The sequence below is a fragment of the Capsicum annuum genome, chromosome 6 (assembly GCF_002878395.1).
Source record: "Capsicum annuum cultivar UCD-10X-F1 chromosome 6, UCD10Xv1.1, whole genome shotgun sequence".
NCBI lineage: Eukaryota > Viridiplantae > Streptophyta > Magnoliopsida > Solanales > Solanaceae > Capsicum > Capsicum annuum.
In genome coordinates, this window is record NC_061116.1 from 209,372,659 (window position 1) to 209,384,898 (window position 12,240).

Consider the following 12,240-nt stretch of genomic DNA (forward strand, 5'->3'; position numbering starts at 1 on the left):
TTTGAACCTAACGAATAAAAACGCACATTCCTTATAAGCACATACAGAAAATAGCGAACTGTGTATGATTCGGTTCCAGATGATTTTAAAAAAATATAAGTATTAGTTTTTGTTATTGATATAATCACTAAAATAAAATAGTGAATTTAAGAATATGATTTATCATGGAAGAACACAAAATTATGACATCCAGCAGGGGGTCTAATTGCAATTTGTTCAAACATTTTGCCTCCATATGCAATATCTAGAGATGCAAGGGGTTCATATATAAATAACCACACTACTATTTCCAAACCTTCTTTCTAGTTGTGATCCAAAAATCCTAATCGGAGCAAAACTCTACATCAGTCATTCATGTCGTCACCGGCGAACGATCCACGGCAACCGTCGACGGCGAAGCCGTACAAGCCTTCGCCGGTAGCTCCACAAGATCTTCCTATTGATTACTCCGGCTTCATCGCCGTCATCTTCGGCGTCTTTGGCGCCATGTTCAGAGTACGTGTCCTTCCAAATTACCTATATTTGTACCTATACTCGACTTAATTTTGTCTTTTAATCTATAGAATTAGATTCGAACAGAGGAGTGTGAAGAAAATGGCGTTTTCAGATCTCGTGTGTAAAAATTAAGTGTCCTATAAAACTAAAAATAAATAAAATTGCAAATGACTTACAAAATCAATTTTCCTCCGGCTGCGAATGCACGAGATCTATTGCTGATTAGATTTCACGTACATAGGTGGACTTTGTTTTGGTTGAGTGTTAATTTACATAGTATGCACTCTTATAAATTCCATATATCTGTATATATATACTCGATTAATGTTTCCTAATTTGGTTATATTTTCGATTTTTTGTTAGGAAAAATGATGATTGCGATGAAAATGGCCTTTTCAGATCTCTTAAAATGCCATAAAACTATCAAAAAATTGTAAATGACCTACAAAACAAATTCTCTCGGGCTGCGAATGCACGAGATCGACTGCTTATATCTGTATTTGAACTTATTAGACTTCATGTTTATCGGTGGTGTTTGTTTTGGTTGTGTTGATCTAGATTGTTGTATGATCAAATATGATTTACTCCGGTGATTTGTTTTGTAGTACAAGATTTGCTCGTGGCTTGCGATTATATTCAGTGCTCAATCCCTTGCTAACATGAGGAATATGGAAACTGATCTTAAGCAGATCTCGATGGCCATGATGTAAGTTCAACTGTTTGATTAATTGTATTAAGATCTATACATGTTGTTGGTGTATGTTGGATGTATTTTAGATGTATTACTTTGGAGCTGTTCTCCTAGTTTGTCGAAGGGGATTCAAATGCTTAAATTTGAATTCTGCTGGTGTTAGAGTTATGTTCTTTGGATTGAACCTGTCGCTGATTATGCATAAGCAAATATTGGCTGATACTATATGTATTGAAAGGCATACGGGGTGGGGTGCTATTAGGAAAAAACATCCTTGAAAACTCACCAGAAGTACTATTAGAGTCGAGGTTTCTTAAGAATAGATCGAACTTGCTTCAATAACAATTGATACTTTTTCTTATTATTGCACTGGAGCTAGCGCTTGGTAAATGCAATTTTCAGTGGGATTGTCTGCTGCTCCTGCATTTATATTAACAAGGAGGTATTAAACCTAGAAGTAATTTTAATTTCAAAATATCATGAAGTGGTCATCATGAATGTAGTTTGATTTGAATGGTTAGTGGACTTTTTCCAGGATTGGGATTATGTTTTGACTTCCATGCAATTGCAGTTTGCTGTGCATTAAGAGCATCAATTTGAAGCAAATTTAGCTAAATTTTACAAAATGCCAGTTGTGGATGGTTGTTTTTTGAACTCTGGAATGCATTATTTATATTATTGTATTGCCCAAAAACACTGTTATTTTGCAGCATTCAGTGGTTAGATGAGAAAGAACAAAGAAGGGGAAGAACTTTTTAATTGGACTATCTCCTTTGATCCTTATAAATATTGACATGTAATTTGGCTTATTCATGATTTTAAGAAGTAGAAATTTTCATTTGGTATGTGGTTTGTATGGAATGTATAGGAAGATAAAAACGAGGAATCATTTTCCTTCATTACAAAAAAAGAGAGTAACTTAGCTTTTCAAGAATATCAAAGAGAAAAAGAAAGCTAAAGTTAGGAACCCTAAGTATCTATTGAGCATAGATGAGTTTGAGCTGTCATTGTGGCTCCATATTGTTTTACTTTTTGGAGTTAGAGGAAAATATGTTATCTTAAAAAGTGAAGTAAGAAGATTCATCTTTACTTGTCTGGGTGATGGTAACTTTTGTAGGACTTAATTTGTAATGAGGTATGTTCTGGGGTTTTGTCTCTTTACTATTTTGCTGGCCAAATGAACAAAAACTGCAGGAAGTTAAATTTCTTTTTTTTTTTTGAAACTGTTAACTTTGCAGGAAGTTAATTGTGTCTTGTTTCCCTTCTCCTGCAGCCAAATAGTATGAGCTTTGTATGTCCATTCGTTCTTTGTTATGTCTCAAAAAAATTTAGTAGTAAAGCATCATCATCTTCTACTCCTCCTCCCCTTTGCTTCCGTGTCCAGATTCCAAAATGGTTGTGCCCAATGTGTAGTAGCCTAGTTTATACTATATGTTAGTTATGAGTAAAGTAGTGAAGTAGATTGGGTTCTCAATTATCAGTAAGGTGGTGTTATAGATCTGGAAACTAAACAAAGAGATACCATTGACTAGCTAAAGAGTGACTCGATCAAGCGATTTGGAAAGTATGAACATATTGCAACTGATTGTTCTGCTATTAGTTATCACAGTTCCATTCCTACACTAGTTGCATGTCTAATCAAAACTTGTTATTTTTGTTGTCTCAGGTTTGGTATTATGGGTCTCATGACAAACTACTTGGGTGTTGGTCCCCGTGGAAGCAAGAAAACTTGATGGAATGGTTTTAGGCACAAGCTCAGGATATTGATGTCAAACGTGTGCATGTCGTCCCGAAATTTTTGCGCTGCTTTGATGATTCTGAGCTAAACAAAGTTGTAGAATATGTTTATTTTGTAGTTTTGAGCTCTCTCTTCATGTTACTTAACCATGATTAATTAATATGTATTTTACTTGATTTAATTGCTTAACTGTGGTATGGAACATTGGTTTGGTGTATACACCGGGTGCGTGTAAGTTTTAACCCTCTTTTTACAGGTTATTCTGTTTGAAGTTCCAATTGGCTCTTTAGCGAAAAACTAGACAAAATTATACTGTCGGTGATAACATTCTATTAGCATATACAAAGGATAAAATATTCCGTTTGATTTTCAACTCTTGCCACTTAAATAATTTAATGGAACAGATTCACTCTTTCAACTACTCGGTAATATTTGTTCCTTGACGATTCCTTAGCACTACTTTCTATGTATATGAAGTCATAGATGAATTTTATGTTATGTGAAGTTATCATAGATTTTACAAGTGGTTAACGAAATTAGTTTATGCTTCTGATAATTAAATAATTTCTTCTCCCATGACTCAACCTGTCTGAATAATTTGTTCATCATTCATACAATCGTTTCAAGTATCTTATCAATGTAATTAATAAGTCATTGAGGATGTTACACATTGCATTGGTGTGGGATAAATGAAATGAAGGCTAGCATCTGAGTTTTATGTGATAAGGGTCTATCTAAGCTTAAAGGTAAGTTCTATGAGGTTAGATTGACTATACGTTGTATGAAGCGCAGGTGCAGAATGTTGGTCAGTCAAGAACTCCCATCGTCATACGTTTAGAAGTTGAAAGCAACAAAAAATGAGGATGTTGAGTTGGATGTGTGGTTGCACTAGGAGAGATAAGATGTGGGAAGTGAGACTTTGATGGTTAAGACATGTGAATAGGAGATGCACAAATGCACTAGCATTGAGGGGTGAGAGGGTGAGGTTGGCTATGGATGATTATAGGAGAAGCAAAGGTAAGAGGTAGGTCGAGTAAGTATTGGAGATAAGTGATTAGATATGACTCACGTAGCTTCACATTACCAAAGAAATGACCTTGGATAGAAGATTATGGTTGACACAAATTAGGATAGAGGGTTTAGATAGTTGAGGGTTGTCTTGCTAAGTCTTTCGTACTAGTATTACTCTAGGAGTTTCTTGTTATTCCATTTCATGTTGTTCTTAACTATTTCTAGCACTTTGGTTACCATATTATTTAATGGTCATGACTACATTTTTAGTATGGATTGCCTTTTTTTTCTTGAGCATTATGTCTTGACTTCTTCACTCCCGTTAGTTTCTTTTTTTCAAACAGCTTTGTAATATTTTTACTTTGAGCCTTAGGGCTATAGAGAAAGTAGAAAGTAGTCTCTCTACCTTGTAGGAATAAGGTATGCATATACTACCCTCTCCATACTCTACTTGTCGAATTACATTGGATATGTTGTATTCATTTGATCATCGAGTCTGAAAAGATAGGCCAAAAAGTGGTGCATTGAATCTCAGTTATGTTCTTTCTACACGTCCACTTGTGAACTTGGTCAGAGTACTTCCTCAACTTCATGAACAATAAGCTTTATTTATGTTAGTGTACCAATTTCATTCTATATGTTAACATTCTAAAAGCTGCATCTCCTCAAAGTTCTAACAAACTCTGCTTGATACTTCATGAAGAGAAGCAAATACATTTCGCAGATGCTGTAAAAACGTCGATACCCAAGGCTGGCATATCTTTGATTGCCTATATGCAAATATGTACTCAACAAATCTCATAGGCGTAGATCTTGAACTGCCCACCTGAATGGCAGTTAGATTATGTTGCAGCCTTCATCTCAGTTCAAAAAAATATTTTAGGGACTGAGAAACCCCCGAAGACCAATATGGTGCAAGGTTCAAAACTCGATGGAGATTAAACTGACGCTGCACTCTTACGAATGAACAAAAGCCTTGGGGGCTCACACCATTAAGTACTTGGAAGGCAGAGAAAGAAAGATAGCAGGGTGACAATGGACTAGAGGATATCAATTAAGTCAACTTTATAAAGAAAATATAGTTCCAAAATTTATGAGAAGCATAAGAAAATGACAATACAAGCTATAAATAGGATCAGAGATTTCAACAAGACAAATATGGTGAACCAATCTTCTGAGTAGATCTGCCTTGAGCTAAAGACAGATTTTCTCTCTATAACTATTGAATCTCACTCTGCTTCATCCACCTATGCTGCACACCAAGCTGATTTCTTTCTATCATGGTTCAATGACAAATAGAGGCTGCAAGAAAAGATTGGAAATCAAATAAAGCACAAGTTTCCGAACAAGTCTAGAGATATATACTGGAGATTAGAGAAAGAGAGGGACATACCGTGTCCACACTAACGGGCTTACCATCCTCTGCAATTATTTCAACTATGGTTCCAGCTTGATCAGCCTGATAAAGAATTAAAAAAAATGAGTGCAGTAGGTCATGGGCGAGTCTTCATAGAGCAAACAGAGTGGCCTGAGCAATTTGGATTAGGTTAACTCAATAGCGTTCACAAGTCACAACTGAAAATGCCGTTCATTTCAAACCATTCAACAACATAATGATTTCGTTTAATTTTACAACCAACTTCACCATCACCTGTCTATTTACATCATTCCCACAAACCTCTAATTACCATGAGAATGGATGCAACAGAAAAAGCAAACTGAAAATACAAAACTTACACAAGTTCAAAATTAGAAATTGTCAGATTATAAACGTTTCCATCTATCATATTCGTCTTTCTAGGAATCTATCTATTGCAAGAAACTATAGAACTGAGTTTGCGCATTAAGGAACTGAAAGAATAATCCAGAACTTACCTCAATTTCGTTCATCAGTTTCATAGCCTCAATGATACAGACTAATTGCCCTTTCTGGACCTTGTCTCCTACCTGATAATTCACCATTTTAGTTAGGGTCATGAGAAAACAACAAGACAAACATATAGAGGTAAAGAGAAAAGAGAAGCTCTAGGGAAGCACAAAGTGGTAAACATTCTCACTTTGATCGCTAGAACGTGCGAACAATGTGAAAGTGAATTTGCCCTTAATTAAATATTTCTCTGGTTCTGGACTAATCAAAACATTTAATGCCAAATTTCACATAATGCGAAGGAATTCAGGGACATGCTATAGTGCAACATGAAAAACTTAATCTTCATATAGACCAAAAACCAAGAGCCCACTACCAGTCTCTTCCCTCCCAAAAAGTGATACTAAAGGAAAGAAAGAGAAAAAGGGGAAAAAATGGAAATAACAGTCAACAACAACAACAAATATTCATCCCGCCCTGACAAATTTACTTCATCTCCAAACTATAAAAATGATGATGCAAGTTCAATTGCTTAACAATTGTTAACATTTGCTTCATTCTCAGTTTCCCCCTTTTCTTTAATTGCTCATTTACTAAATACTCCATTCCTTTCAATTTGTTTAATTTTCCTTTTTAGTCTGTTTCAAAAAGAATAGCTTTTTCCTTTCCTGGCAAACTCTTTAATTCCAACTTTTCACATGGCATTGTTCAAGACCACAAGATTAAAAGATATTATGGTACATTCGACAAATCTTTAGTTTACGACCACAAGATTCAAAAATCTGCTATACTTTCTTACCCTTTGTATCAAAGTCCAGAACCAGGCAAACAAATTGAAATGGAAGGAGTGTATGGATTATGGAGCAATTAACCCAAAGCTATTCCTAAGGCCACTTCCTGTCGGGTAAATATCAGAATACCTCCTTCTAGGTCTAGGTCCAATGACTACTAAAACACTGGTGAAACCAATGTGTATATTTACCTTTACAAAAGGTGGTGCCCCTGGGGCAGGTGATCGATAGAATGTTCCAGCCATGGGACATTTCATTGGAGGATGTGAAGACTTAGGCTTTGAAGGCGCAGGTGGTGGAAGCGCAAGAGCTGCTGGAGCAGCAGGAGCAGGTGCACTTGCAGGAGGCAACTGCTGTTGAACATAGGCCTGTGGAGCAGACGGCGGGGCCATAACAACAGGTGGCTGGGGCAATGCCGCCTTCTTCCTTATAAGAATTTCACAGTCGTTTTGCTTTAGCTGCAGCTCCACAATGTCCCTCGAATCCACAAGCCTAACCACAATAAAGCCAAAAGCTTTTAAAAACGAACTCTACCAAAAGACGAGAAAACAAACAAAAATACATGAAGAGAGTAAGCTTAACGCACTGCACGAGATCAGCTGCCTGAGACATGAATGCTTGAATGGATGAAGCATCTGGAATACTGTATTCCGTCTTCGATACTTCCTCCAAGCTTTCCTCAGAAACTGGTGTTGAATTGTTCGACTGGTCAATCGCAACCTTAAATTTACAAAATTCAATCAATCAAGCTAGCTTCTATACCAAATCAAATTGCTCGACTATATGAATCTTCAGCCTCATTTTCTTTTTCTTCTAACTGATAAACCAAAACATAGTATAAGGATCCCTTATAGCTTAACACAGTGAAGTGGTTCAGAACCATGAAGTTTCAAGTTCACGTCCTATAAAACCACTAGATGATTTCTCTTTTGCTGGTGGGACGTGTCAGGTATCCAAGTGGAATTAGTCGGGCTGCGCACAAGCTAGCCCGAGCACCATGGTTATAAAAAAAAAACTATTTTTATTTATCTATTAGCCTACTTTAACAATCAGACTAATACTGTTAACACATTGAACTCAAAATTTCAAGAAACAACCTGGAATATCAAAAGTTACCTCATTCAGCTTTGCATTCACCTTAAACACCTGAGATTGTACCCAACTGGAACCACCCTGAAAGACAAGAAAAAACACACTAAAACTCAATCAAATGCAACAGTAAAGCTTCAATCTTTACAATTTCCATCGCAAACCTGAATACGAGGGACCAATGCAGGACCGGATCTGAAGGAAACGGACACATGGGGTTGATGGGTCTGGCTAGAATGGGAAGATGAAGCAACAGAAAGGACTGAAACCTTAGGACAAGGAACACTGAAAGAAGCCATTGACAAATCAAGAAAATGAAAGTGATTTTCTTTCAAGAAAGATTTTGTGATGGCGTTTATGGGTTAAAGGGGTTTTGTAGAAGAGAAATTGACGGTGAAATTGATGAGATATAACAAAGGAAAATCCGAAAAAAAATTGAAGAAAAAGGGGGAGGGGGCGATACACACGAGGGAAAAGGGGACAATGAGTTTAAAGCTGGCAGTGGGAGTTGTATGTAGATGTAACAGAACAAGTAGGTCCCTTTTGACTGTGAAAATAGTGTAATTGGGTTTTGTTTGTCACACTTATTTCCCTAGTATTAGGAACTTTGGGATTGGGCCTATGATTGGATCAATATCAAATCACTATGAATCATCAACTTCAAATTAAGAAAAATTAATTTAAATAGTCATTCATCTAACCGCTTAAGTTAAAGTAACAACAATAATAATATATTTAGTATATTCTGTTAATCTGGAGACATGAATGCAATGCTTCTCGGACATTAGGGACGTCAGTACGAAATAATGTATGGCTTAAGTTGCATACGACAACAATATACCTAGTATATAAAGCGACAAAATAACAAAAACGACATAAAATGAGGTCTGGAGAGGATATGTATGTAGATATAGGGAATTTAGTGTATAAGGCGACGAAATAATAGAAACGACATAAAATGGGGCTTAAGTTGTATACGACAACAACATACCTAGTATATAAGGCGACGAAATAACACAAACGACATAAAATGGGGTTCGGAGAAGGTATGTATGTAGATATGTGGATTTTAGTATATAAGGCAACGAAATAATAAAAACGACATAAAATGGAGTCCGAAGAGGGTATGTATGTAGATATGTGTATTTTAGTATATAAGGCGGCGAAATAACAGAAACGACATAAAATGGGGCTTAAGTTGTATACGACAACAACATACCTAGTATATAAGGCGATGAAATAACACAAACGACATAAAATGGGGTCCGGAGTGGATATGTATGTAAATATGTGGATTTTAGTATATAAGGCGACGAAATAATAGAAACGGCATAAAATGGAGTACGGAGAGGATATGTATGTAGGTATGTGGATTTTAGTATATAAGGCGACAAAATAATAGAAACAACATAAAATGAGGTTCGAAGAGGATATGTATGTAGGTATGTGGATTTTAGTATACTAGTTTAACTGCACGTGCCACGCATGTGTAGTGTTTGATTATTTAAAATTAAATGATTTTATCTATTGCGGAGATTTTTAATGAACTGTAAAAAGTTCAACTCACTTTTCAAAATCCTTCATATTTTAATATAATAATATAAACATAAACATATATTTTAGTGTAAACACATATATTTATTAACCACCAGAAGTTTGAAGTGGTTGATCGATCATTATTTTTGTGTTTGTCATGCAACACCTTTTCCCCTTACCGTCAGAGGCTAAAAGAGACTCATTAATTTGAATCATATTTAATTTGTGGTATGACTTTTTTTTATATTTAAAGTTTTTCTTGTTTTCAAAGTTAAATCTTTACAAAATCATTGATTACATTTTTATTACGTAGTTAAAACTTTTAAAAGTTGGTACTTCTTAAATTTTCTTATTCTAATGCTTTTATATTTATTTCTAAAATTTTAAAATCTTTTTAAAATAAAATTTAATTGATTTAGATATCTTAAATTAATGAAAAAATATTAGTTGACATTAATTCTAATGATTCTAATAAGGAAACGTTTTACCATAAATATATTTAATTAATTTTCAACAGTTCAATATTATGAAAAATCATTAATTTTGATGACTTCTAATAAGGAAGGGTTTTACCATAAATATATTTAATTAATTTTCAACTCTTAAATATTAAAAAAAAATAGTGAAAAGACGATTTTGTCTAGAGTAAAAACTTTTAATGAAGGGCAAAAAGTTCAAATAACATTTCTAAGGCCCTTCACACTTTCAATATATTACAGAATAGATATAGATAGAGATTCGAGATAGAGATTATAGATATATATTATATATTATAGATATAGTTATAGATTATAGATATAAATAAGGCGACGAAATAACAAAAATAACATAAAATGAGATCCAAAGAGGGCATGCATGTAGGTATGTGGATTTTACCCCACCTTCGAGGTACAAAATAGGATCTGAAAAGAATATGTGTGTAGACTTTATCCCTATCTTTGAGGTAGATAGGTTACTTCCTATAAATTCTTATTTAAAAAAATAATAATTTAAAACAGTCTAGAAAAAAATAATTGAATAGCCATCATGTATGTATATATATGTGTGCGCGAGCTTGATTCATATATAACAGGTGTTTAATTATAGGCCAAAGGCATTGATAGACATTCAAACTTGTTGTGAAAATTCACTTAGACCCCTAAACTATGACCTGTTCCTATCAGGTCCCTAAAACCTCCGAATTTTGTTCAAATTGGGCATTTTTTGCTTATGTGGCACTGCGCGTGCAGTGTAATCATGGGAGACGCGTGAGGAGTATTTTTTTTACTAATTCACGAATAAAAAGATGTCAAGTGGCACTGAGGGCCCCAAAAATTTTTTAAGAACAATTTTTTTTTTTAAACACTAAAGGCCCCAAAAAAATTTTCATAAAACAAAAAGCATTAGAGCGCCCCAATTTTTTTTTAATAAAACAGAATTTAAAAAAAAAAAAAGCCTCCCCATAACCCCCCCCCCCATCCGATACCCCTGGCCTCATCTTCCTCCCAATCTTCTTCATTTTTTTTTCATTCTTTTTTTTCTCCCTATTTCATCTTCTTCATCATTCTTCTTCTTCATTCCTTTTTTTTTCCTAAACTTAATTCATTTGAATTTGATTTAAATTTTTTCTGTTGTTATTCTTATTCTTTTCATTCTTCTTCATCATTCTTCTTCCCCATTTCATCTTCTTCACCATTCTTCTTCTTCTTCATTCTTGTTCTTCTCCCAATATTCTTCATTCATTTGAATTTGATTTTTTTTTTTAAATATTTTTTTTCTTATTCTTTTCCGTCATTAATGTGCCAGAAAAAATGAAAGTTCGCCCAAAAAAAATGAAAGTTTGCTACATTTGAATTGTTGAATTTTCAACATATTATTCATAGCAAGAGTCAGTGTATGTAAATTCATGTAAATAACAACAACAACAAAAAAAATTTAAGTCCAAATCCAGTCCAAAAAAATGGAAGTTTGCAGGAAAAAATGAAAGTTTGTTACATTTGAATTGCTGGATTTTCAATATATTATCCATAGCAAGAGTCCATGTATGTAAATTCATGTAAATAACAACAAAAAAAAGAATTCAGTCCAAATCAAGTCCAAAAAAATGAAAGTTCGCCGGAAAAAATGCAAGTTTGCTACATTTGAATTGTTGGATTTCAACACGGAAGTGTGTGTGAAGACGCCGGGGGAGGGGGGTGAAGAATACGACGATTCGGTGGGTGGGGATGCTTGAAGACGTGGGGGGAGGGGGGGCGTTGTGGTGAAGAAGAAGACGACGGGGTGGGGGGTGCTTTTTTTCTTCTTTTTTTTTTTAAATTAAGAAATTATTATTAAATAAATAATTAAATAAAAATAAAAAAATCAGCAATTCCATGTATAATTTTATTTTACCATGTATTTTTTTTAATTGGCTAATTTGCCACGTCACGCAAGTGTAACACACTTTCTATGTACAATTTGCTGATTAGGCAAAAAATGCTCAATTGGAACAAAATTCGAGGGGTTTAGGGGCCTGATAGGAACAAATCATAGTTTAGGGGTCTAAGTGAATTTTGACAACAAGTTTGAGTGTTTATCGATACCTTTGGCCTTAATTATATATAAGTTAGGTCAAAGGCATCGATAGACACTCAAACTTGTTGACAAAATTCACTTAGACACCTAAACTAAGGTCTGGTCCTATCAGGCCCCTAACTCCCCACATTTTATTTCAATTGGGTATTTTTTGCCTACATGGCACTGTACGTGTTGTGCAAACACATGGGGCGCGTGAATAATTATTTTTCTTTGTAAATTCCAAATAAAAAGATGCCAAGTGGCATGGGGCCCCAAAAATCATTAATAAAGCAAAAAATTATTTCCTCTCCCTCCCTACCGATACCCCCTGTTCATCTTCTTCCTCTTTTTTTTTTTTCTTAAACTTAAATCAATGGAGCCCAAAAATCATTAATAAAACAAAAATTCTTTGTAAAAAAAAAACTCAACCATTTCCTCTCTCCCCCTACCCGATAACCCCTCTTCATCTTCTTCCTCTCTTTTTTTT

At 34.7% G+C, this 12,240-nt stretch overlaps 2 protein-coding genes across 2 annotated transcripts; one reads left to right on the forward strand and one right to left on the reverse strand.

Annotated features, from left to right (window-relative positions):
* Positions 1 to 192: 192 nt before the first annotated feature.
* LOC107855445 (protein Asterix) lies at positions 193 to 3,143 on the forward strand. Its single transcript, XM_016700464.2, has 3 exons — positions 193 to 495; positions 1,101 to 1,201; positions 2,853 to 3,143. Exons 1-3 carry the CDS (start codon positions 355 to 357, stop codon positions 2,917 to 2,919), a joined length of 309 nt encoding a protein of 102 aa, XP_016555950.1. The 5' UTR covers positions 193 to 354; the 3' UTR covers positions 2,920 to 3,143.
* Positions 3,144 to 4,985: 1,842 nt separating this feature from the next.
* On the reverse strand, positions 4,986 to 8,226 carry LOC107855443 (biotin carboxyl carrier protein of acetyl-CoA carboxylase 1, chloroplastic). The gene is made up of 7 exons (XM_016700463.2): positions 7,847 to 8,226; positions 7,710 to 7,766; positions 7,180 to 7,313; positions 6,785 to 7,085; positions 5,811 to 5,882; positions 5,329 to 5,394; positions 4,986 to 5,237 (listed from the first exon to the last, which is right to left on the reverse strand). The coding sequence occupies exons 1-7, from the start codon at positions 7,979 to 7,981 to the stop codon at positions 5,214 to 5,216; spliced, it is 789 nt and encodes a 262-aa protein (XP_016555949.1). The 5' UTR covers positions 7,982 to 8,226; the 3' UTR covers positions 4,986 to 5,213.
* Between the last annotated feature and the right edge of the window lie 4,014 nt (positions 8,227 to 12,240).